The following is a 27799-nucleotide window of genomic DNA, read 5'->3' as shown; positions in this document are numbered from 1 at the left end:
TCTCATGACTTCCCCCCATTCCCTGCATGGGTCTTTAACATAATTTTTCTAAAACTACATGTCATTACGTTCTCCAGTTTTCATCTCTATAAATTATCCATATTTTTTGTTTCTTTACAAGTTGTTTTTAAAGTCCAGCTATCATTTTTATTTGTTTACAATGGTCTTCTAAGTAAGTTATAAATTTCCCCCATTATTTTTTAAAGTCATTATCTTCTTGATTCCCGAGTCTCCCAGTCAGTTTTGCCATTTCAGCATAGTCCAGCAATTTGGCTTGTCATTCTTCCTTGGTTGGAACTGTTGGTTCTTTCCATCTTTGGGCTAGTAGCATCCTTGCAGCTGTTGTCACATACATAAATAGTCTTTTCTGGTCTTTTGGGATATCGGAACCTATAATTCCTAATGGAAATGCTTCTAGGGTTTTTTAACAAATGTTATTTTAAACATTTTTTTTCAATTCTTTATATATCAGTTCCCAAAAAGACTTTGTTATCTTACATGACCACCACATATAATAAAAGGTACCCTCCTTTTCTTTACACTTTCAACAAATATTGGTGCTTGTTCTATACATTTTGGATAACTTAGTAGGAGAGGCAGGATACTTCTTAACGCCAATTGCTGGGAATCACAAATGCAGATAATACTCTGGCTCTCGGTACCAGGAAGCTGCCTCATGTGCAGGAGCTGGTTGTGGGGACGCCTGGTTGCGCCCCCTCCCAAAAATGTGCCTGGGGATAGGGCCACGGCCCCCTCAGCCAGAGCATATGTACCCTAAACCTCTCTACAATCTTGGGTCAACATTATAGGATCAACGAATACCCAACACTGTTATCCTGAACAAAGCAACCGAGAGTAAGATAGCTCTAACTATCCTTTTTTATAACTCATTTTCAATTGGAGCAGAGGCAAACTAAGGCTGTAGCGGTCATCAATAGGGGAGGGGGGTCATGCACCTTCAAGCACACAGGGATTCCTTGAACATGTGAGATGGGCTACACAGACCATGTCCCGCCTCTGTTAAGAGTGTACAGCTTTTATGTATTTTAGAACTAACTAAAAAACAGTAAGCTTGCTGACAGGTGTGAGAGGGAAGAGCCTATTCTATCAGTATTAGCCGTGGATCCTATTACTGCCATCTACTCATAAGGTGCTGTTTCTTGCTCTTTAAGATAGCAAGGGATTGACAACAATATATCTGTTATGATGACCAGATGCCAACCACACAAAGAAATGAGGAGGGCTTAAGGAGTACATGCTCCTGGAAAGTGGTCACATTCATGCACAGATGAGAAACTGACTCAACAGCAAAGTTCACGTAAGAAATACTTAAGACAGAGGCCCATTACATAATTCTCTTGCATAAGATGTCCATAAACATGAATGTGCCCGGGCAAAGGCTTTCTGGCGGTGATAAAGTTACTGGCAGTGACGGGCTGAACTGCCTTAGGTCACAAAGGGATGAGGGCGTTTTGGTCAACGTTGGCCCAGTTCACCTGCCCCAGCAAACCACAGCTAAATGGGGAGAATACATTCTCAAACAATTTCTCAGGTGGCACTCATTTATTGCCCCAGTCCTATTGTAATTTGGGCCATTGGAGGGGATGCCCCTCCAGTCCCCCCAAAAAGGACACATTTTGGCTCAGCTCTTGTTTATTCAAGGAATATCCAGCAGGTGTCACAGTCATCCACATTTAAATAAATACCCTCCTGCCTGCACACTAGACAGGTGTGTGGTGTAGTGGTTAAAGGGCTCATCTCCCCACTCAGCTGTGAAGCTCACCTTGGGCCAGTTATTGCCTCTTGGGTTAACCTGCTTCACAGTGTTGTCATGGGGACTAAGTTGGGGGGGGGCAGTACTTTTTTTTCCTAGAGAAAAGGTACCACTCTCATCATGATCCTCTTCCCCAGGCGTGGCCAAACTTGGCCCTCCAGCTGTTTTTTGGGACTACAACTCCCATCATCCCTAGCTAACAGGACCAGTGGTCAGGAATGATGGGAACTGTAGTCCCAAAAAAGCTGACGAGCCAAGTTTGGCCATGCCTACTCTTCCCCCTCGTTTCTCTCTCTCTCTCTCTCTCTCCTGCCCCACTTTGCGTGCCCCTCTCCACTGGAGTGGAGGGCGGTAGTGCTAGAAACAGAGGCCCCTGTCTTCTCCCACTTCTCTGTCTCTCCTCCCCACAGACATGGAAACAGCAAGTAGAGATGAAAGGAAAGCCAGCTCTTGCACTTGCCCAGCTGTTCACAGAGCAGTGAGGAAAGTGAGGCAGCGCCATAGCAACTTGCCCAGGGGGAGAGAGTACATTGTGAGGCAGACGGGGGGGGGGGGGAGACTGAGAGCGGAAACCGCAGCCCCAAACAAGGGCCTCCTTTTCCTCGCCACAGCCACCACTCCTGCTTTTCACAATCCTCCTTTCAGCCACTGTTGCTTGCATGCTCTCCCAACCCTCCATTACCTTATCACAAGATTTGATGGGGTGGGGGGTGGGGGTAAGTGCCAGTTCTATGTACAGTGGTACCTCTAGATGCGAATGAGACCTGTTCCAGAGCCCCGTTCGCATCCCGAAGCGAATGCAACCCGCGTCTGCGTGGGTCGCAATTTGCCGTTTCCGCGCATGCGCGTGACGTCATTTCGAGCGTCTGCGCATGCACGAGTGGCGAAACCCAGAAGTAACGTGCTCCGTTACTTCCAGGTCGCCACAGAGCGCAACCCGAAAATGCTTAACCTGAAGCACATTCAACCCGAGGTATGACTGTACTGTTTACTACTGCCAGAAAAACAGCAATGGGGAGAACCAGGTTCGCCACCTTGAGTTCCTTGGAGATAGGAATACAATCAGTTCCACTCAAAGCCATCCAGGGAACTTCCTGCTTGAACCCTGGTTTAACTTCCCAGTTCCAAATAGTCTCACCACTGGAGCACACCAGTTATCCTGTGGCAGTGGATGGCAGATCACTTCAGTCACTTACTCAGGGAGAGCGTAGATATGCAGAGAAGCGGTGACAGGATAGGCAAACTGCTCTGTGTTTCCAGCCTGGCACAGAAAGGAGGAAAACTAGCATCTCTGCTCCACCTGCAGCAGAGATATGTGAATTCCTCCTTTGCAAGTTAAAGTACATATCACTCACAGATCCTCTGCTACCGCCTTGTTGAAAAATTTGTTGCCTGTTCTTAGAATGGGGAAGACTTCCTTCCTGTCCTAACCACTGCGGCCCCAAGAGCAGCTGCAAGTATAACACCGAAATCTCTTTACATGTCAACGAGGCAGACACAAAAGCAGCTCTGATTATGCACGAGTCTCCCAAAAGTCAAAAACAAATTTATCTTTATGACTTAAAAACAGATAAAAGGGAGGGGCATGTGGGGGTGAAGCATTATAATTCACCATAACATCAAAATGGATGGAGGTATGTGAGGGGAAGAAAGAACCACTTTCGTCAGACTTTGGTCACACTAACCATGAGGCATCCAGAGATGAGAAGACAGACAATCAGAAAACCACATTATTGCTTGTTTAATGTTTTTAACTGCCGCTGTGATTTCTGCTACTACGCAAACTGAGACTTACTGCAGGCTTTCCTGTGAGGCCCCTTCCCACGTTACCTGGTGGACAGAGGATGGGTAATAATAATTCTTCCCTTACCAGTTTGGTCCCCAAGAGCTCGATGTGGCAAGTCACATTATTATCCCCAACTTCTTCTTAATTATATTCTTATTCTTAATTATATCTGCACACCGCCCATCCAACCAAGTTCACAGGGCAGCTCACACAAACAGTGAAGTTAAGAAGTGATTCAGAAAAAAATATGATTCAGAACCAAAATAAAATACCACTTAAAATAAGCATAAAACCCAGCCATGAAAACTAAACCACCTGAAACCACAAAAGCCAGCAAAGGGGAACTTGGTGCAAGAAATGAGGCACCTGGTGGATTGCTATTCAAAGGCCTGGGAGGACAGGAAGGTGCTCATCCAGCGGCAGAAGGACAGTAGTGTGGGTGCCCAGAGAATCACACCAGGGAGTCTCTCTCCCTCTGGGTGCTGTGACTGGAACAGGAAGACTTCCTGAAGCCCACACACATGGCCAAGACCTATAAGTTGAACCCAACTTGCAGAGGGCCAAAGCTGACATTTCCCACAAGACAAGCCTGGGAATGCTGTGGAGACATTGCCAAGTTCCCTGGAGAGACTCTTAGTCATTTATTTCAAAAACATGTGAATAAGCCACAAAATTGGAAGTCAACCACGCATACGACGCCTCTCTTAATAAACATGACAAAGATGTAGACTTAAACTTTAGACGCACACAGTCATTTTAAACTCTGCATGTGGTAGATTTGAAATAGATATATATGTGCTTGAACCGTTTTTGCCTGCCACCGCGGCCTTGTCCAGCTCCGAGGTTTATCTTCACAGTAGCTATCTTAATTTGTGCCGCGTCATATGTGATCTAGATCATTCATATATATATATATATATATATATATATATATATATATATATGTAGATATATCCCCTCTCTCTTTAAAAAGAAGAAGAAGAAGAAGAATGCAGACAGTGCCACTTGCTGTGGTGAACTCTCTCCCCCTTGCACTCAGTTGTCTCACATGCTAATACACTGCCATCTTTCAAAGGGAGTACTGTGAAATGGGAAGGCTGTCATACAGAGTGAATGGTACTGCGGGGAAATCGGAGACGTGTAGAGAAAACTAATTAAGTAATTTCTCCCCATTGTTCCTTGTTCTCTGCAAGCCTCCCTCAGACCACGACTCCAGTGTAGACTTTGATTGACTTACGCCTGATGCGCGCTGCCTTTTGTGCCTGCATAACTATGGGGGCTAGTTTGCCAAAACTGCTTATAGTGGCGCAAGGAAGCGCACAGGCCCAAAATCAATAAATAGAAGGTTTTATTTCTCTCTTGACCACCCACCCACCATGCTGCTTATCTCCATGGCATCCTCATGAACACAGAATGGGGTGGGGAAAGAGCGCTTTCAGGTACAGAGAAAGGGGTGGGCCTTCTTCCGTCCAATCCGTATGTATCCGTCCAATCGCTCTCCTACTTTCTCCTGTTCTTCTAGGTTCCCTCACCCCCTGTACAATGCATGTGGCTCTCTCTCCTGCACCCACTATCTATCCCCCTTTTCTCTTTCCCTCCCCCTCCTCTCCATTTACTCCATCCTTACCCACAACTTATTTCACCAGCAGTAGCACTCTGCAACATCGGGAAGGTGCAAATCTCAGCGTAAGAGTAATGAAAGGTGAAGGCCACAGCATCCCTGCTACTGCGACAGCCATGCCTCAAATGGCTTGGATACATTGAATGGGAGCATGTAAGCGCAGCTGCATCTTTCTCCCTGGATCTCAGTGGGCGATGAGACTCGTCAGCTGCCAGATCTTGCACTGCTGATTACAAATACTTGAGGAGCAAGTTCACCAGAAACTGGGGTTGGGGGTAGGCAGGTAGGTAATGCATCTTAAGCACATTGTCTCTCCCCCCTCACAGAAATCCAGAAGTGCTTTGGTCACTCCTGTGAGATTAGGATCCTCCCATTTATCTGAGACTCCCCCCCCCCCTCCATTTACCCCTGTTTGGTGTCTGCATCCATTTCAACATTCACAATTTCCTAACTTTGGGCTCTGCTTTTTTTCTGCTAGGCCAGTTCCTAGCCAAGCTTCTTCCGACTGGCCGATTCTGGCATGGCTGTGAAGTACAGAGGAAAAACCACTTGGCCCTAATACCGGCTCACAGAAGCCTTTGGGGGCATTTAGAAGTAGCATGTTAAATTGCTACCTATGTGCCAATCAAGTAGAGCTTGTGTGCAACAAAAAAAGTAACATTTGAGAAACAGGTTGAAAATTATTACTATTTGCCAACCCATAAATTGCTGCCTTGGGCCACAGATTTCTCACTTGTGCTATTCAGTGTCCATTCTGACAGTGTCTTCTGGTCTGCATTTCACACTTGTGACAGAAAACCTGCCATGGCTTAGTTAGAGAACCACCAGGGATTAGCAATTCCCCACTGGCCCCCACCCCTGCAGTCACATCCCATGCTAGCCTCTTCCCCAGTTGCCATCCACAAGTTGGGTGTGTGTCTGCAGTAAGGAAGCACAAAGCCCCCGCCCCCCCACCCCCGCAGCAATTGTTAATTACAAGACAGCTGTGTCAGGTAAAGGCTGATGGCGCAAGGACCAAATCACCACCCCAGTGAGTTAACAAGGCCCATTTTGTTTTTTATCATGACTAATAAGGCATAAATATATAATTACATTGCACTAAACATAATTCACATATGCAAACACACAAAGAGACAATGCACTTAAGTACCTGGGAACACTGTGATCTGCACAGAATCACTTATTGCAGAAAAGTCCTACACATACTACTTTAATTGTAGAGATAAAGCAAACACTGCTTTTCACTCATAGTCAAAATATTCATTTACTTGAATAAAAACTCCTAATTTATCAAAGATCTCTGCCAATATTTGTTTCAGATCTTGTTTTAAGCTTGAATAGTATCACTTAACACTCCTACTCCTCACATCAACCTAGACTCCTCCATCCTTGTTATTTCAACTGATGGGTTATTTTTATCTTTTCATTCACAACCGTCAAACTACAATATTCTTCCCTGATCAGATTCTCCTTTCTTGCCAAACCATTCCCTCAAGTGCTTTTCTCCACACTTTCTAAATCCAGTTGCAATTTCTATGTTTTTTTGAACTAGAATACAGTAAAAACAAGAATACCCCATGATTGTGTTCTCAGGTATTTTGCTGGCTACAGAAGTAGTTCCTCAAAGGATTAATACATGAGATGGGAACAATCACTTGGAACTAGAATTCTACTATGCATGTTAAAACATTTTTTTCTGTGGCCAACAAGAAACTACATTTTAAAAAAACAAACACAGAAGCAGAAAAGTCTCAAGCCAGGACTCAAAAGTAGCATTGACTTACAATACTTAATGTACTCAATGCATTTCAACATATAGGGTTGGGTTCAAAAGATCCTATCTCAATTTAATAAACCAAGATATGCTAGAGTCCTTTCCCAACACGCACAATATGTTCTCTCCTCATCTATATGAAATGAGAAGTCTCCACCGAACCATTTCAAGCAAACTTGGAAACTATGGTTACTAGCTATGAAACAAGCCAGGATCTTAAATCATAGTTTGAATGGTTTTTTAAGACAGTGGACCTCCAGATGTTGTTGGACTACAACTCTCATCAACCCCAGCCAGTGTGGCCAATGGTAAGTGGGGTGGGAGTCCAGCAACATCTGTGGCATCAAGGTTCCCCTTGGTTTACGACCATAACTGGAGACTTATTTCATTCAAGTACACATGAAGGAAGAAGAGAAGGGGCTACATGCAAAGCAAAATGACTTCTGCCCAAGTTGAAATATGGTAATCTGAACATAGCCCATTTTATCTGTGCAACACAAAAACCCTGACAAGGCCCAGTGGCCTTCAGCTCTATCTGCTCTCCCCTCAATAGGTAGCAATCACAACTCATAACACCCCCCAACTGCACTTCTATCGTCAACACACCGCCTCAACCTATAGCTGGTGGGTTGTTTTTTTATTACTCTTTTTTTTCATTCTATTTCACCATCCCTCTGCAGTATTAAATTTCCACACAGCTTTTTTCTGTCAGTGCCTACAAGTACCAAAATGTTTTATTAAGTCTTTGCAGAGAGCATATGCTGCTCTTGTTGTATTTTGATTTGTTGATTCTGGGTCCAGACTCTGAAAAGGCAAGGGGAAACGGGGCCCTCAGCTTTCAGAAATGCTTTTCTAAGACAGTAAATCTGCATCCCTGGCCTGAGGATGCAATTGAAAGCACAGTTGATGGATTAACCACAGCATTACCATATGCCTTATTTACTGTTTCTATACTGGTGATGCTAGAGGCCAGTAGTGGGTTAGAGGCTTCTCATCATCGAGTTAGCCTTTCATTTTTGTTCAATACCTTCCTAAATAAAGTGGCAAGGGGAACTGCAAGCTAAAATGAATATGGGGATTTGGAGACTCAGGCATACAAGTTGAAAAGAGAAACATACCACCAAGGAGAACATTTCTCTAGAAGGTTGCAGTAAAGCTTATGGCACACAGGGATGCATTGCACACAGTAATATGTGGGGGGTCGGTGGGGTGGAGGCTCTGGCCTAACAGCCACAAAGAGAACTGGCATGTGTGATATTTTACACTGCACACCCCAAGAGGAAACAGAACACTCATGGTATAAAAAGCCAAGCAGAATGTATGTCGGCCCATCATGCTACCCCAGAAGGCAAGTGTGGAAACCGTATAGAGTTATGTAGAGTTAAGTAATAGGAATGCAGTCGTGCAGTTGAAGAAATTATCTAGTTTGATTGAGTTAAGGCGCCAAGCTTTTTCACACTTACCTGTGAGTAAGTTCCATTTAAACATACATGCATAAATCTGTATGAGGAGCAAGCCTGTGCACTGATTCTTGCAGTGCTCTTTTTCTAGAAAAAGAGGTGCCGGAACTCACCATGAACTTCTCCCTCATTCTCTTAGAATGGCATTGGTGCCCACCTGACAGGTGCCAGAACCCACATGAGAGGTGGTGGAACTGAGTTCTTGTGAGTTCCAGCTGAAAAAAAGCCCTGCATAGTTGTATAATATAGTGGCAGTCTTTTATCATCCTTCTAAGAAGGGCTCAATTCTTGAATGCAGAAGCAGGCATTGAAAGCATTTTGAGATGGTTATTATCAAGTGTATTCACTGGAGAGGAAATACTTCTTACCCTTGTTCCTATTTATTTATTTATTTAAAACCATTCAGGCACCACCCATTATTTGAAAACAGTAAGGCAGTTTACAGCCAACTAAAATAGAAGTTCATTAACAACAGTGCATTGAAAACAAGAGCAATAAATACAGTCACATACATAATTAACTAAAATGCAACAAGGCATACTAATGAGCTCCAAGGCCTGAGTCAAGAAGTTGGTTTTCAACAAGTGCTGCAAACACATCACTGCCCTAAACCTGGCCCAGTAGCCAGCTGGCAGCCAATGCAATTCTTTTAAAAGCAGTGCTTCATGCTTGTTGTAAATGGCTGCACTTAGCAACCCAGCCATGGCATTCTGTTCTAGTTGCAGCCTCCAGACTAGCCTCAAGGGCTTTATAAAGCACTAATGCATGAGTTGCAAGGCTATTGCAGATCAGGCATGGTGAGAGCTACCACACCTAAAGCTGGTGAAAGGTGTTCCAAGTCACTTTAGTCCCCAGTGGTGACTTTGAGAGCACTTGTTCCTTCAACCCTGTCTAGAGCAAGCAAATTACCCAATTCTCAGACCCAGGAACCCACCACCACCCACAAGGTCTTTGTCTTAACAGGATCCAACCTCATTCAGTTCACCACTGCGCCAAACCTAAGAACAGCCTGGCCCAGAATTTACATGACCACTCCTGACACAGACGACACCAAACTGCATTTTTGGTTACATCAGCATACTTCAAAATTTTCATGTATAGAGAAAACCTGATTGCAACAAGTCAAAGAACCCAAAATGAAACTATCTATCTATCTATCTATCTATCTATCTATCTATCTATCGAAAACCTTCTGACCTTGACAATCAAGTTCAATGATTACTACAGCCCAGGATGCGGGTAGCCAAGCCCAGCTGACCAGGCCCAACTCAACCTTGCCTTTGGTATAAAGCAGGAAGGGAGAACACAAGTTCAGGAAATGTAGCCTCAAAAGGAGAAGCATCACCAAAATCAGAACTAGTATCTCTACGGGTTTTTTAAACCTGCAATAAAATCCCTATTTAGAAGGGGAAAAAAAGCTTACATGAGAACTTCTTTTGTGGTATGTAAGCATGGGGTGTTTTCGCACATCAGGTAACCACAGACAAGGAGAGGCTTTTGAGCGAATATAGATACACAAAACACACTCAGAGTATTCATGCCTTCAGTGCTAAAGCAACTACTGAAAACAAGAATGAAATGAAGGAAGGAAGGCTCCATTTTGTTCATCATCAGAGCCCTTCAGACTAACACACAATCACCATAGGGGACCTTGAAACGAATCAAGTATTTCCAAACTCATGTCAGAAATGATTTTAGAACCTGAAAAGACTTCATTTTAGCAGGCAACACTTTCATGATTTTGAGTTATTTATTTCATCTATTTTTATCCATCCTAGGATCTCAGGGCGGCCTACAAATTAATAAAAATGCAAGAAACCTAACAGACAAACAAGAACAAATAAGAAACATGCCTAAAATAAATTAAAGAACCATCATAGAAACCTGTTCAGGGAAGTTTTTAATATGTGACATTTTAGTGTATTTTTTATCTCTGTTGGAAGCCGCCCAGAGTGGCTGGGGAAACCCAGCCAGATGGGCGGGGTACAAATAATAAATTATTATTATTATTATTATTATCTTCTGGGACCAACTCAATGCTTTCCAAACAATAAACACTAATGCCAGAAGCAACTTGGAAAGGCCTGGTAGGTGCCAAAATGTCCTGGGGTTGTGGGTGGCACTGTGGTCCAAACCACTGAACCTCTTGGACTTGCCAATCGGAAAGAGCTCTCGTCGCTCTGTACCAGCTCCAACCTAGCAGTTCAAAGGCATACCAATGCGAGTAGATAAATAGGTACAGTGCTACCTCAGCTTACATATGCTTCAGGTTACAGACTCCGCTAACCCAGAAATAGTACCTCAGGTTAAGAACTTTGCTTCAGGATGAGAGCAGAAATTGTGCTCCTGCAGCACGGCAGCAGCAGGAGGCCCCATTAGCTAAGGTGGTACCGCAAGTTAAGAACAGTTTCAGGTTAAGAACGGACCTCCAGAACGAATTAAGTACTTAACCCGAGATACCACTGTACTGCTGTGGCAGGAAGATAAACGGTGTTTCCATGCATTCTGGCGCTCGTTACGGTGTCCCGTTGCACCACAGGTGAGTGGTTTGGTCATGCTGGCCACATGACCCGGAAATCTCTCTGCAAACACCAGCTCTCTTGGCCTGAAGCAAGATGAGCGCTGCAACCCCATAATCACCTTTGACTGGACTTAACCGTCCAGAGATCCTTAATCCTTATCTCCTAGGGGAGATTCCACAACTGGGGCACCACAAACCAATCAGATAATGACCAAAGACGCACAACTTGGGAACACATGTGCAGTCAAATGGAAGCCTGAGAAAGTGCCTGCTTAACCTCCCCAGATTTTATCTACCACAGTCTACAATTCAGATCACATCTGGCTACTTTTGCCTTATCAAGATGAGTATTGTTAGTCATATTCTACCTACTTCCTAAAATCTCTCAAAATGTCAGAACAGAGATGTAACTTTAGATATGGCTATGAGGAACAATCATGGAATCAGAGTTGAACAGGACTCCAAGGGTCATCTAGTCCAACCCCCTGCGATGCAGGAATCTCAGCTAAAGCATCCATGACAGGTGGCCAGCCAACCTCTGCTTAAAAACCTCCAAGGAAGGAGAGTCCACCATCTCTATTGAGTCTGTTCCACTGTTGAACAGCTCTTAATGCCAGAAGCTTTTTCTGAATGTTTAGTCAGAATCTCCTTATAACTTGAAGCTATTGGTCTGAGTCCTACCCTCCAGAGCAGAAGAAAACAAGTATGCTCCCTCTTCCATGTGACAGTCCTTAAGATATTTAAATATGGCTATCATATCTCCACTCAATCTCCTCTTTTCCACGCAAAACATACCCAATCTCCTTCAAGTGCTCCTCACAAGGCTTAATTTCCAGTCTTTTACCATTAACAGAGCCAAAAACTGAAAGCAGTCCAGGCTATAAATATTTGAATTATCAAGTGAATGATAAGCTGAAGATGTTCCAAAATAGTTTAAGTTAGTAGGAATAAATGTGTAAATATTTGGAGTCTATAAAGGAAAATAAAGTAAACTTCCTACATTTATTTTTAGTGATACATCAAACCCCACACAAAAGGACTATGAAAGGACAACTTGAGTTTGGGTTGAAGGCAAGCGCATTCTAATTTGTACCAGACTAATTGAAATGAATGACCATGACATTACATAACCCCTAGTGGTGTAGCAATAAAACTGTTAGCACATCTGCAAAGCTAAGCAGGGTCCAGTATGGTTTCCTGTTGGATGGGAGACTAGTGTGTGCATTGCAGCTGGTTGGATTAAATGACCCTCAGAGTTCCTTCCAGTTCCAGATTTCTATGGTTCTATAAGCTAAAAGAGGGAAATGTACACATGAATACTTTCAAAAAACAAAAATGTCCTGATCACCGAGTTAAATAGCATGCAGTATGTTTTCTCCATCAAAAATTTCACAGGCACTGCTGAAGGACAGATAAAACTGTATTGTGATCCACAAATCCCTAATTGGCCACCCTGCTCTGGAATATGACCAGCTGCTTTGGCAAAACCACTCTGGATATTAACCTGGAGGACTCCAGCCCACATGTCTGCAAAGGAAATCAGAGAAAGAAAAAAGTAAGGGGGGGGGGCCTTAACTGTTCAGAAATATTAGAAGAGAATCTATATTCTTTTTCTTGGTTAAAAATCACAACATAGGACACCAGGTAAACAAAAAACAAAATGATCCTTAATATGGCTTTTCTAGCTGTTGATTATAAATGGAGCATCCAAAACCAAAGACTTGCTACCCAGTAGAATAAATGTTTAGAAGAATGGTGGTCACCAATTGTTGCAACAATGCAATATAGTAATATGATGTTATGCCAGCCTCATGGGCTGTTACTCGCAGGCTGCAACGCTGGCATAAATATTTAGGTCTTAACTTCAATGGACTGACAATTGGTCCAGTGTTTACACTCTTCAATTAAGAGGAATATTAGAGGCTTTGTTGATTAGAGGCTCACCATTACAAGCTGACCTATGTTTGCCAATTAGCATCAGACCTGCTGAGATCAGTTCTGCTTTGTAGTGCAAAAAAAAGCATGGAATAAATGGCATTCACTACACGTCACAGACATCAAATTTTTCAGAGAGCCAATAGCATGACTTTCTCCCAACGTGTAGCCAAACACTTTCTGAAGCAAATGGTGCGCTCAGAACTATTAAGTTCCAAATGGGCACTGAGCTCATACAGTCACACAAACTCGTCTCTCTTACTTTTCAAGTATGGAGTTTAATTGCACCAGAGTAATTAGAACAAATCAAACTCAAACAGCCCTAATATTTCTATTTATGAATACGCAGCAATTAATAAGAACATGGGTAAACATGATAGAAAACTCACTCGTATCATCAAGAACATCCCAGACTGTACATAGCCATCACGTTTGACAGAGGTAAACATCATATTGCTGTTTCAAGGTGTGCCGCTATTCACACTCTGTGTGTTTACTATGGAAAATGCCTTGCGTGCAGCCTAAAAAGTAGCATGAGCCAACTTTTTACCAAATGGGCTCAATTGCTACTGGTACGCTGCTGCTGCTGCCACATCAGTTTTTCTCCCTCACGGTATGTGAAGTGCGGATAAAAGAGCTAAATCTTTAGACATCTGGATTGTGGATGTTTAAGGATGTGGCCATGTTAACCCATCTCATATGTTTTTGCTTTGCAAAATGTCAATGTAACTGCATCAAGGCAAAATAGGTATCCCATTCGCCATGCATACCTGTGGGGCAATGGAACGTTATATAAGCAGTCTTTTTACTATTATTTATTTATTATTTCTCAAATATATGAAAATCTAATTATACAAATGATTCTGTTCTTTCCAGGCAGTGCAGGTAAATGAGGCTTATGCTAAACTGAGTGATACAGCATGGAAATTAGTGCCTTTCAAAAAAATGGGAGGGAGAACAAATTGGTATTTAGAGCATATCAGCCTCAATCCAGCTATCCCAAGAGCAACTGATCCCTTTCCTGCTACAGCAATGAAAGATACTATGGAACTACTAAGGCCTCTGCAACTGAGGTCCTGCAACAGCAAACGCTCATTTTATTAAAGACATACATTTTATTTTAAATTTGGAACAATACAAACCCTTGCTTCCCCCATCCTCCCGTGTCCAAAGAGCTGTGGCCATAGGAGGGCTCTGTGATCCAAATATCACAGATAGGAAGGTGTGGTCCAAAATGAGCTATTTTGGCTTAATCAGTTTCACAATACATGCTTAACAATCTTAAACTAGGACACATGAAGTATGGCCTTCATACTGATTTGTCAACCCATTTTATATTTTAAAACTTGATGGAAAATCTCAAGGTTAGAACTCAAGGTTAGAAAATCACACGGTTAGAACCTTAACACTGTGAGACACCACAATCTTTTACATTTTCACTTCTAGTGTATCTGATGTTAAACCTCCCAGTTCTTCTGCCAGCTCCTACTACATTGCTGGTATCTCAATTAAATCTTTCCTACTGTCTATAAATGGAGAGAAAACTCAAGAGGTGCAATTCTAGTGGGTTCCTCAGCTTTCCTCCAGAATAGCGGGCAGCATCTCTCCAGCTACGGATCAATATAGTACACATACATTGTGCAACCTTGTGCAATCCAAAAACATTTCAGGTAATCAGAAAGATAAACAGAGAGAAATGTCATTTAAACAGTTACACTCCTTTTCCTTAATTTCCACAGATCACAGAGTTGTGTGTTCAGAATGTAAAGAGAGATACGCTCGTCCCAACAGAGAGGATCCTTGATCACGTGCGAGTTCTGTCCCACACATGACATTCCTCTGCAGTTGGGATCTGAACACCGATCAGAGTATAAGTGGAGGCAGCCACTACTTGCAAGGAGAGGCTGCAAACCAACAAACAGCAGCTGCTTCTGTTTGCTTGCTGCTCACCTGCTCAGGTAGACACACACTGCCACTCGGGACAACAGGCCACCAAGAGTGGCTGGGAACAGCTCCAGTTTGCTTGTCAGACAGACACACAGAATGTGGCGGCAGATCTCTCTTTTGTCCCCTCTAGCAAAAAGAGGGAAATGTGCATACCTGAGGATGGGGCGGTGAGCAGCCCTGATCTGGTACCAAGACAATGGCATCCGGCACTGGCTTTCCACTACGGGTGGGTCAGGGGTTGACGTGAGCCCTCCTTTACGTCAGAGACCTCAGCAACCCACTGACCCTTCATTACATTAGAGAATATACCAGTAGTTCTCAACAATAGGAGCATTCTGTGGCCCCAGAGATGAAAAACAGTCAAAATTCAGCTCTAAATTAAACAAATGGATTTCCATCTTTGGTCTTTTACCAAAGTAATTTACTGAAGCACCAGCAGTAAGCAGGCTCAAGGCTAGGATGTCATACGAACCATACATCAACCCAGTCGGCAATAAATCTGCTCCTCCCCTCCAAGCTCTATGCTACTTTCTTAAATAGCTCACTATAAAGCCCCAACCTAATTAAAAACAGCTTCCTCTGCAAGAGCTGCCTTGATTTCACTTATTTACACATTAACTGCAGCCTCTGTTTGGCAAATCCAGCCTTATTCCCTGTACTATGCGGGGCCTTTTATCTGCCCTGGACAGCATTTTCTCCAGCAGATGAAGTAGATGCCGATTGATTTGCTGTCGAGCATGGTAAATTAATAGCAACAAATTGCTGAGGGCCCCATCTCACTGCACCACCATGCTTCGGCAGTTTTGCTTTATTTGCTCCATGATGGGCAGCAGTCAGGCCTCTTCAAGTCAATTTCTTCTTAACAACCTGCAATACTTTTCAATGGTGAAAATAGAGCTGTTCCTTGTAAGTCAGAAATCAATATCCTATTGCCCTTAGAAAATGCTAAACAAGCAGTATTGGCAATCCACTTGGTACCAGAGGGTATCAGATATAATGCAAATCCATACCGCTTCCCTCCTTGTAGTTATTACAGTTTGCTAAAAGGTTCCTAATGCCATTTATCATCATTTACCATCGACTACTGCAGCTACGATTATGATATCCTATCAGCTGGCCAGAGCCCTTTCATTTCTACTCAATTAATATTTTAGAAGCACTCAAATGGTTGTTGCCTAAGACTTGTAATAAAATTTACATGGATTGCAATGAAAGGGAGGAAGGAAAGAGGGGAGTACAGTGATGCTTCTGAAAACGCACGCAAGAAAACAAATCATGCCATTCATGTTCCTGTGTCCAGCTCCAAGGTCTGATCTCCTGAAAATATCCATAGGAAAAGGAGTCAGTTTATCTGAGAATGCTTTCAACTAGGAAGAGCTTTGCTGAAAAACAAAAGGGCCACTGTAATCTCAACTCAGAAAAAAAAAAAACACGCAGAGAATGATATTTGCCTCCTATTTAACTTCCCACTGGTACTATTCATAACTGTCTTATCTGCAGCCAAGGGCTAATTCTTATTTTAATAGTGAATATTGGAGTAAAAGCACTTCAATTCCCGATTGACTAAAACGATGAGATTATTATACCCTATCATTATCAACTAATTAAAATAACAAAAATACAATCCAAAGAGTCAGAGAAATAGCACATCCATATGTTTTTGAATTTATGTAGAAGTGCTAGTGTGTGTATGTGCTTTTAAGAAGGTTTGGCCCATTAAAAAATCCAAACATTTTTCAGGACACTAATGCTGTTAACAACACAATTGCATGCATGCTTGATTGGAAATAAATCCTACTGAATACAAGGCATTTTCTTCTTAGTAATATTCAGGACCATAGCTTTATCAATAGCATCATGCCATAGAGAGCAAAGCTTACATTTTTTTTCACATCTCAAGGCAAAACCAAATTGGGGGGGGGGCGCGAACACCACATTTTAATCTGGCATCTCCCAACACACTTACCCTACTCTTTTGATTTTAGCAGAGATTGCAAAACAACAAAACAACAATTCTGTGCCACACGCCAGGGTTGTTGGTGTTGGGTGTCTGTTTTTTAATAAACCTAAATAATTCAGAAAACTAATTCTATCAGTCTAATGCTATTTACTCAGTTACCAAAATCTAAATTAATTATGTTCTCAAACATAATTGTTAAAAATTGGCAACATTATGCAGGCTTAATTAAGATTAAATCCAATTTGCTAAATGTACTTTAATTGGTACTAATTACATTAGCTTTCCTTTCAGAATGACAAATTCCCCATAGGTTTCACTTTAATAGTCTTCTATCAAAATCAACACAGGATGACTGATGATCAGCCTTGCGAAAGGGGAGGAGAAAGAAGGGGGGGGGACCCCTTGCCACATCCTCTTCGCCCCCACCCTCAAGGCACACACACAGCGCCAGCCAGCTATGTGCATTTATCCTTTTATCAATTTGCTAAATCACAGAGTCATGACTCCATCACAGCCATCATTTTCTGTTCCAATGAAAAAATTCTCTAAAAATAAATACTTGGTGGCTGGGAGCAGCCAAGAAGAACAGACGTTTTAACAGAAAAATACACAAAGGTTTCAAATACCAGGGCCACCAATTACTAGGGTACTTCCAGGGACTCCAGGGAGCCCTACTTTTGAACCCGCCGAGACACAAATCTAATAAGCGAATAAGCCTAACCTGATCTTGAGAACTAGGCCCAATTATGCCGCAGGGCAACTTCGCTCCATTATTGCCTGCTTTCCATTACAAGGGCATCCAGCAACTACATCTGGAAAAGGAGCTACGAGAAACCAAGGCTGTCTGCCTAGGAAAACAAATAAAGATAGATAGGCCTCTGTGCTTTTTTCTTGGGGGCGGGGAGAAATGGAGGAGGGGCAGGAATAAAGGAAATATAATAAGTAGGTGGCTTGCAGAGCTGTCTGTATTCCATAATGTGATAAACTGCCCTCAGGATTTTTGTGTGATTGAATATAAGAGCAAAACCCACAAATAATCCCCAAAGCAGATCACTCTGCCTCAACTGGGTAAAATTTGGGCGGTGGGGGAGGGCAGGACAAAGAGGCGGAGGTCGGAAGGCTTTGTCCCCTTTGAAGAAGGTGGCTTTCAAAGCAAGGGAGGCTCTCAATATTTCCATGATCTCAGATGGGGAACTTTACTGGACGGGGTTGCAGGCGGGTGGGGAAATGCTATGATCCACATTACCAAGCCCACATATTACACTGCAGAGGAACAGAGATAAGACAATCAGATTCTTCAGAATGATAATGCTGCAAATAACTTTCTTTGTTGCATTTCATTAGAGTCAGCAGCATGTGATAAAAAGTATTAAAAGAAGTGTTTTCTGCAAAGGTGGAGTGTTGACACTACTAATCTGAACAGAAATGACAGCGATGGAAAAACGATACTCTAATTAAACTCAATCCTTCAAAATCAGCACATTTTCAAATTAAATATAAAATTTACTCAGAGCACCCTGATGCAAGCAGTTTTCAATGTGAAATATTTGAAATAAAATTAAAGCCCACTTTTCTTTGTTTTAAACTGAGGCAGTGCAATTACAGACTTTACATCTAGACTTTTCCACCTTCTAGGTTCCCCATGCCCAGAAGAAGAAAAAGATTACATACATATATTAAATTATTCTCAATGTGTTCCTGAACAAACGGCTAATGGCCCTTTCGGTACACATACCAGAAACCACATAAGCTAATCCATGAGGATTTTGGTTACCAATTTTGTTTAGATACAAAAATACTCTATTGTCCTTAAAAAAGGTAGATGGATGAGTTTTTACATCAAATTCAAGACATAACAAAGTTTTCCCGACTTCAAAAGGTTTTGAACAATTCCTCGCGATGGACGCTAACAATTCTTCCCAATAGCTCACAGCACTAATTAATTTTAATATTAACCATTAATCCTATGGATACTTGCACATGTCCTCAACATCTGAATTGGCGCAATTAAAATGAACTGAATTGCAGGAAAAACCTGTTATGCCACAGAATAGGAAATTTAAGCTAGTAGACACTAGACAGTGTTACTATTATGCCCAGTTTAGCAGGTTAACTATTGCGACAAACCCGTAGAAGTGTAAATACAGGAACAAACTACGAAGCCGTTACCAAAATTCTGAAGTCAAATTTTCTCACATACTGTACAGAATTCAACACTTGATCAGAATTATGCTGCAGTGCTATAGGATTTCCATTACCACCTTGCCATAACTTTCAGCAATACACAATTCTAAAAAAACTTTGTTTAATCACACTTCTTCACCAGGAAAGGTTAGCCTCATTCAGTGACTTACCTAAAAACAAAAATTAACCTACCAGTCGTAGCCTAACTGCTGGTGTCTACAACCAGGGAGGCACATCAGTATAAGCTCATCTGCCATGGAGTGTTTAGCACTGAAGCACAGGATTTCCTGAGGTGGTCCACATAAAAGGACCCAGAGGCATGCTTTCTCATTCCGCATCAACTTCCTTTTTTCATTCTACAGATCTCAAGAAGTTCACCAACTTACACATCCAACAACTTTAAAAGACAACTGGCAACTTCACCATACACAGACTGGTCTCAGGTCCACTGCCCATCAGCTCATCTACAAGGCAGTAGGCTTCAACTCAGACAGCTCGAACCTAAAATTCTGATTTTGTTATCAACAGGCGACAACTGGACTACTTGCAGGCAGAGATTATTCACACAACTGTTACCAAATCCAACAGCATTTATCCAACACAAATCCAACGCAGGCATTTTAGGGAATGTTCGCAAAATATTAAGACCACCTACACCTGCCTGCATAGTTTGTCCCGGTGAGCAAAAAAATATCAAAATCTTGTCTACAATTGAATGAAAGAAGTGCTGTAGTTTAAGTGGATTAAAAATTGAAAAAAACAGTAACTTTACAAAAAGAGGGAATGTGTTGCCTACCTGTTTATGCATTTCTATGTTCAACCCGTAGGACATTTCATAATACTAAGAAAGAAGAAAATGAACTCATTTTAGAATATGTAATCATACAAACACACACAATTTGCAATCTTTTGAAAGCATATGCAGCATAATGTAACTAAGCTGAATCTCCTCAAATCATACACATTCCTAATTTGTGTTAGTCTGTTTTTAATTCTACATTTGTTTAAACTACCACTCAAAAAAAGGAGGGGGTGAAGGAAATCACACACATGCATACCAGAAAGGAAAAATGACAAATACAATTATTAAAGATCAGACAGAGCCCAAGTATACATTTTGTTCCACAGCACCAATTTAAGATGGTAAAATGTTGGAAATGCTAGAAAGCAGACAGGATCATAAATCAGCAACGTAGAGGAGACTTTTCTTTCGATATTTTAAATTAAAAACATGAAATGACTACAAGCAAATATAGGCTTTGCAAAGAAATAAAACAGCAGAGCGTTTCAGATTCAAAGCAGACACACAATTGTGTGTGTGGTTAAAAAAAGAAAAGGAAAACCCTGCGTTCCTGTATTGAAGGATAGCTCGGCTTCGCCAGTTAGTACCATATGCACAAGCAACATCAGAACATGTGAAGGCCAGAATAGAAGCTTTGATGGATAGCTTTTACTCTGGCTAGAAGGCGGCATATCTCAAGGTTACTGTCCTCCTTAAAGCAGTCACTCCATCACATAAAGAAAGCAATTATTTCCTCATATAAACAGATGAGCAGATAGAAAACAGCTCTTTGGGTGTCATCACAATCCATCAGAAAATTAGGTGTTTAGAGACTTCATCATATGCCAATCATTGCTGCAGGGAGTCCACAAATACATACTGGGGAGGGGAGAGGTCCTTTCTACAAAAACTCTGGTCACCAACGTCCTCAATTAACCATGAAGCCTTTAATTGGCAGCTCTTAAGCAACAGGTTTAAGAACTAAGACTTTTTATTAGAGTGCTGGTTCTCTTTGTCTTGCCTCTTAAAATGTAAATATCTTTCTCTGAAAGGACAAATTTATTCTGCAAATCAATGGCAGGTGGAAGCATAGATTGGAAGCTTTTGTCTTGAAGACTACATGCAAACTCGGATACGCCTCTGACCAGCTAATCATATTTTCATCAATATGTCAAAGGGTGAGGAATTCTTTATACTTAAAGCACCATGAATCTTCAAGGACCTTCTGCCATGCAGGACCCGTTGGGTGCTGGAGTGAACACACTCATTTCACACAAGAAAGTCCAAGTGGATTGTTCCACTGAGCAGGAAAAATTATGTCAAAGCGCCTAATAACAAGCAGGCGCAAAACCTTCAGGGCCAAGGTTTCCTAATGCAACCTTCATCACAACAGTGCCTCTTATCACTAGCTAGCTGACTGCCTCCAGCAACCTTCGCGTTCCTCTCTGTTCGTATACCACCCTAATAGACATTTTGAATTCGTTATGCCGCTTGCTTACCATGACATAATGTCGCTGCATCTCTGTCTTTTCACTGGCCAGTTTTTCACATTCTAGCTTTAAACTGTTCAAGAAAAAAAAAAGAAACAGGCACACACACAGCCATGAGTATTTAATAACGCCCCTTTGCATAGCCTCTCGATATATGAAAAGTCCCTGCAGGTTATCCTCTGTAATATTAATAAGAAGCCAAATTCAAGTAGTTAGAGTGAATCTATGATTTCCCTTGTCGATAAGATCCACTTGTCCTTTGCTCAAACCAAAATGCAGGAAAGTTTTCAGGCAAATGCATCTTGCGTGGGTGAGGTGGTGGTAGGGAAAGAGGTCAGAAAATGGAATTCTTAGGCAGACGGCTTGACTGTCTTTGAAGGATAAATATCACCTGCTATTGTAGAATTCTTTCAAAAAGACCACTACTTAAGCTGCCTTTACGTGTGATCTCGCTTGCCCTTAAACGGGCAATATAACTTTGAGTAACCACTCAAGATAGAAAGGGTTGAAAGGTTTTAGGCTTTTAAAGGAAGCAGCACAACAGCATCTACAAGTGACATCTTCTGAGCAATAAAGCCTTCTTTGCAGTCCCCCACCCCCAACACACACACACTTAAGGTTGCAACAATCTTGAGAGTTGTTTGTCAAGAAGAGTATAAAAGTACTTCTACCCTAAGGATAATGAGAGAACACTCCAGCTCCAATTCCATTCTATCAGCACCTGACACTGCACATTGTCACGCAAGATATGAAGGAGTGGGGTCAAAACATTTAATTTAAGCAAAGATGTGCATGGGTGGGCGGGGGCGAGATTTCAAATCCTGTTAGCTTACACCCCTAGAACTGGGGGCGGGAGGGGCGGAAATCCTTGCCCAGCAGCTTCCAAACCTCCTGATTCGCAAACACTTTGCGCCCGATGCTTTGCCCAATCCATATGAGCACTTTCATTTGTGTTTTGCTTTTAGATTTGCCAAGACTAACCTTTTAAAGGTGTGTTTCCTCCACCTGGATTAATTTCAGAAGAACTTAAAAAAATAATAATAAGTACCTTTGATGAAGTGTTTATGAACATATTCAGGGATATGTTTAAAAGCACACTCCTAGCATTTGAAACCTCCCTCAGTCAAGTGGGCACAGCTCCTTGCCAAGATAAAGGAGATTGAAATGACACCGTTCTATCAGGGCTGTGACCCGGGAAGGCTGCGCTTTGTTTTGTTTGGCAAGAGTGGCGGGGAAGATGCCGTCTCTTTGTAATGAAGACAAGAGTATGATTTTTTAAAAGGAGAAGAGAGACACCATGCCCATGCCTGGAGGGGTAGTAGGGGGAGTGACAAGAGATAAGCAAACACAAGGATCAGGGAAAGTAAACATCATTACCTGTGGTACTGAGCCTGTAAAAACTGAAACTCCTCCTTAATCCGATCACAGGATTCGGAAATGGTGAATTTGAAGGGTTGAGCAGGCTGATGCGGTGCCTAGAAGCGGTCATCAGAATGAAATGTTTTAATTACTCCGCAGCCCAGCCTCGCCACTGGCGCGCACAACACATGCCCACCTGCCTGCCGAGGTCACCCAGACATCCATCAGGAAAAGAGCAATTAAAACTCACTCGGGGCGCGCGCGCGCACCGACACGCCGAGTGTTTTTGTCTTGCAATCCTGCCCGTCCGGCTCGCCTCCCGCGCCCACCCAGCGGAGCCTCCTCGGCTCCTCTCCAGCATTATAGCCAACCAAGAGCAGGACCAAGGGCTCCAGGAGGGGGGGGGGAGTCTGGCGTTGCCCCACGGAGGGAGAGGAAAGGGGGCAGAGGGCGGGCGGGGAAAGGGAACCGCAAGGCACAAATGGACAGAGCAGCATCGCGCTGGGCAGCTCAACCGAATTCAGAGGACGGCTCCCTCTCCGCTCCATTTGCCCGTGACTCTTGCAAAGGCGAAGCAAGCCGGAAAGTCCTAGGAAACCAGCCCCTGGCTGGCCCCGCAAAGCCGCGAAAGCCAAAGACAACAATAAGAAAATGGCTACAACTCAATTGTTTCACCCAACTCTCCCTCCCACCTCTTCACCCTCCTCCTCCTCCTCCTCCCTCGCTCATTTGCCTTCTGCAAGCAGAGGGGGGGGGGGGAGAGAGAGATCTGTCTTTATTCTCGTCCACCGGCCCCAGCCTCCCCCCCCCTCCCCGGACCCACCGCACAGTTCCGCCCCTCCCATTTGGTAAACAAGACTTTCGGGGCTGGAGGAGGAGGAGGAGGAGGGTCGCGGGGGGGGGGAGAGATGCTGCTGGACCCCCGCCTCGCCCCCAGCCCCCCCCCTCCCGCCCGCTACTCACCGGGTGTCTGCTTTGCGGGTACATCTTGCTCAGATCGCGAATCATCCAAACCGATTTAGTGGGTGCTCTGGGCCAGGAAGAAAACTGGGTTCATTGATTGGAATGGCAGCGATGCCAAGGAGGGGATGGAGGAGGAGACGGGGCTGCCCGGCGAGGAGCGTCTCCGGCTCTGCCCGCACCTTCCCACCCCGGGAGGGACAGGCGAGAGGCGGCGGCGGCGGCGGCGGCTGAGTCCCCGGCAGAAGGGGACCCGTGCCACATTCCCCGGGGGCGTCCCCGGCCACTGCCCGCCGCTCCCCCGCCCCGCGCGCACTCCGAAGGTCCAGGCGCAGCAAGTCCCGCTGGCGAGGCTGTCCCGGCGGCCGGCGGGAGGCTGCTGGTTCGCGGCCCGCCCGCGGCGCTGGCTCGGCTGCTCCCTCCTCGCCTCGCTCGGTCTCTCGCTCCGGCGGTCCGAGGGTCGACGCTGCTCTGCCTTCACCGCGCCGGGCCCCCTCGGGGGCGAGCGAAGCAAAGGGAGAGGAAAACTCCGCGCGCACCAGGCGCGGTCCTCCCCGCAGCAGATGCCTCTCGCCGCCGCCGCCGCCTCTTCCGTTTGAAAACTTTTATTGATCTTAGTTGTTGGCCCTTCGCGGCGAGGCAGATGAGAGAGAGGGGGGGGGGGGGAGAAAGAGAAGGAAGCCTTTTTTCTTGCAAGCCACCAGGAACTCCCGAGATGGAAAAGAATGTGTTGCTTTCACTCCCGTCTTTTTTCTCCCCACCGAGTAAATGACACGCGTCTTCCAAGCTCTAAGTGCAAGAACCCTTTTGTGGTGGTTTTGTTTTTCTTCTTCCCCTTTAAATGGCTCTTGTTCTCCCTCCCCTTGGATGGGAAAAAAAAATGAAAAATGAAAAAAGAAGAAATGCGATCTTGGTTGGTTGAGTTGTTTATTTCCCTCTTTTTTATCCTCTCCTCCTTTGCCTTCCAAACTCTTGCAGAGAGCAAGACGGAACAATATCGCAGGAAACCGCAGCGGCAACCCAAACCCACCGCTCCGAGCAGCTCTAACAACGCGCTCTGGCGAGGTGACTCCTGTGACCAAATTTAGCAGCAGCAAATCATTAACATTCTGATACATATTCACAACAATCGGAAGACAAGGTGGCTGCAAAGCACCCTGGGAAGTGGAGTCCTTGGCGGAGCCATCCCCCCGCCTTGGCGCGCGCGATGTAGGACAAATAAACTACCGCTCCCGTCGGCCTGCGCCCAGCCTCTTTAGCCGCCTGTCTATTTCCCCCCCGCCGCGACAGCTCCTCCTACGGAGGGCGTCGCCAACGACCAATCAGCGACGGCCACTCATTAATCGCCGTTCTGTATTAATGCCCATCATTTCGCCGCTGACAAATGGGCTCACGGCTCTGAGGCGGGGGGCGGCTCCGCTCCGTCTCCCCCACGTGGGGACCCGACGTGGCTCGGCGGGGCGGCCAACCAGGAGGCTCCGTCCGAAAGGCCCCGCCCCCGCCCCGCCCTCCTTCGCTCTGCCCGAGGTGGAGCTTTGAGATGGCTGACGTTCGATTGCGCCGGCGTTCGAACAGGGGAAACATTTGTTCAGCTGTCAATCAAAGTAACGTGGGGTGCTTGCTGCTGCCGCCGCCGCCGCTGCTGCTGCCGGCTCTTGTGCGCTGGGTGGTGGCACAACAAGGGAGGTGCGCGGCTGGAGGAGCGGGGGATCCGCGGAACCTCCCCCCCCCCGCCCGCCCCCCCCCGCGCCCGGTGCCACTCAGCGCCGCCGGATCGCCCACCCCGGGAGGAATGCGGACTAATTAGGGGCCAATGTCTCCTTAAAGAGACAAGCTCGGCCTTGTGCAACGCGCCGAAACCCCTGTTGAGACGAGGAGCGAGGGGGGAGCCCGCTGATCCCCCTTCTTTCAGTTCACATCAATTTTACGCGCCACTGGAGCTGGCATAATTTCCATGTGAACGGGACTGAAACGCTGCAGAGAAAGAGAGAGAGATGGGGACACAGACGCCCAGGGAAGGGAGGAGATGGGGGGGGGGGCGGGAGAGATTGCGATCTTTTCATTTTCTTCCATTTAGGGATATGTCAGGATTTCCCTCGGTAAAAAAAAGGCTGGCTGCTAATTGGGCACCCAGACGCCTGGCACGGAGAGGGAGAGACGGCAGAAGGCAATGAAGGCTGCTCAAACGGATAATTTATCCGGAGATGATTTACTCAGCGCCCCTGACCTCTGTCCAGGGCGGCGGGCGAGCAGTAATTTCGGGGCGGGGGGGGGGAGAGGGAGAGAAAGACCTAGGCTGGGCGAAACGGGCCGGGACTCCCCCCCCCCCCCGGTGCCAGAGAGGCTTTGCGCGAGGTTAATTGGGAAATCATCGCACATGGCATCGCTTTTCCTTCGCCGCCATCACCCCGATCGCGGATGCTCCTTTCGAAATCCGAGGGCGTTGCGACGGAGTCGGGTCGCCCTCCTTTTCTGATAAGCGGGTGAAGGTGGTTTGCCTTGATTCCAACAGCAACCAAGCAATGACCCCCCCCCCAAAAAAAAACAACAACCACCCTGGTAGTTTTGCTTACATGCACAGAAAACCCAGATGGAACACGACTGCATTGTGCAGGCTACGGTGAAAAACAAACTGTTTGGAGACTGCGGGGTAAGGGGAATATTGGCAAACGCTGTAGTTTAAGTGCTAGAGCAGGGACAAGACGCCGTGGCTGAGCCGAGTGTCCATCTGCAATGGACCCTGAGCTGTACTGCCGGCAAACGCATTGCTCTGAGAGCCTTAGGGTTGCAATTCGACGGGCAGCTCTGGGAGTAAGCAGAAGAGCACATAATTCGGCTTCTTAAGGAATTGCAATGGTGCAGGGAATTAGTGCGGCTTCAAACTTTACACAGCACATAGGATTGCTGCGCGCATACAGCTGTTCACACCAGGGCTTCCCGCAACATATGTACATGCCTTATATACATGCCAAGTGATTCCTAAATGCATGTAGTGTTTATGACAATGCAATTACTCCCATGTGTATTACGCACAATGTCTCCATTTTAAGTAACGGCACATACAGTACCAGCAAATTCAGGCCGTGCAGTTAAAGCGGATGTGGCACTATTGTGCCACATTCATATTCGGCCTTTCTTCTGTCGTTACAACTACTTTACAAGTCGTCCCCCTACCAGACCCGGATCTGCCTGACTTTGACAAGATGGTGGCCTCAGGTACCGTCAGACCATGCCCTCTGACCCAAGGAAGACTTCCAGGCATGGGTGTAGCCAAGGAGGGCAGGGAGGGGCAGCACCCCCCCCGCGATAATCCATAAAAATACATAGTTAACTGACAGGGGTGCCATCTAACCCTCAGTGGGTGCCCACTGCCGAAACAGATGTGCGATGTCTGTGTTGTGGCGGTTGGCGGCAGTGGCACCTCCTCTTCCTCTCCACAGCCAGCAAGGCACCCTTTTCCATAGGGAGGGGCTGAGACGCAGAGGCAGAGAGACTCTGTCTTCACATCTGAACCGCCCCCCCCCCCCCGCAAGGATGCCTCGTTGGCTGGCTGCAGAGGGCGGCGCTGAATTGCTTCTCTCTCAGAGGCAGTGCCACTGCCTCCTGCCAGCTTTTCGCATTGACTTTGTGGGTGCCCAGTTCCCACAATTATATTATTAGGGGTGCCCATGGCCCCCTGGGGTTGGCTACTATGCTAACTGCGGTTCTGTCCGCCCCCTAACAAAAGGCGTGCCCCCACTAACAGAAATCCTGGCTACGCCCATGCTTCCAGGAGACCTGTTTCTTGAGCATGCATTCTGATTTGTGCATTGAAAAGTGTAGGATAATAATTGATACCATGGTGTGCTACCTCACTGCAAACAAATCAGAACAAATTCTTTTTTAAAAAATAGCCGATATTGTCTAATCTCCCTGCAAGCAAAGAAATCTGGACAAATGCTTTTTAAAAATGTGTTTTCTGGGATCCTCCATTGAGTCCTGGAGTGTGGTCTGAAGGACATGAGGCAAGCGCCACCTTCCTGAAATGCGGCAGATTTAGATCTGGTCAATGCCTGGATGGGTAACTACCTGGGTTCCAGTTTTATGCCATTTTGTTTACCAATTTGGAAGAGAGGCAGATATAAATGTAAGAAAATAAATAGCATAGGTGTCCAGGTTATTGTTAGGGTTTGCTCCTACTAAGAACCCTACTAAGCGCTAAGATCCATGAACTAGATGAGAGGTGGTGACCCCTTAAGGGGATCTGG

At 45.0% G+C, this 27799-nt stretch overlaps 1 protein-coding gene across 6 annotated transcripts in view; it reads right to left on the bottom strand.

The window, feature by feature from the left end:
* Positions 1–23824, bottom strand: part of LOC309352480 (transducin-like enhancer protein 4) — a 132458-nt gene extending 108634 nt beyond the window's left edge. For 3 of the 6 annotated variants that reach the window (XR_014161339.1, XR_014161340.1, XR_014161341.1), the window contains exons 1-4: positions 23556–23823; positions 22611–22708; positions 21243–21306; positions 19759–19803 (exon numbers count right to left, since the gene is read on the bottom strand). Coding sequence is in view for 1 of the 6 variants with exons in the window: in XM_081880978.1 (XP_081737104.1) it covers positions 19759–19803; positions 21243–21306; positions 22611–22708; positions 23556–23600 (252 nt within the window). In the remaining 5 variants the exon portion in view is untranslated. Of the gene's footprint in view, positions 1–19758; positions 19804–21242; positions 21307–22610; positions 22709–23555 lie in introns of those variants that run through there. The other 3 variants (XR_014161338.1, XM_081880978.1, XR_014161342.1) reach the window with 2 other exon arrangements.
* Between the last annotated feature and the right edge of the window lie 3975 nt (positions 23825–27799).

The sequence above is a fragment of the Podarcis erhardii genome (assembly GCF_964252035.2).
Source record: "Podarcis erhardii genome assembly, chromosome: 11".
NCBI lineage: Eukaryota > Metazoa > Chordata > Lepidosauria > Squamata > Lacertidae > Podarcis > Podarcis erhardii.
Note: the sequence above shows the minus strand (reverse complement) of the source record. Positions and strands in the feature narration are given on the sequence as shown.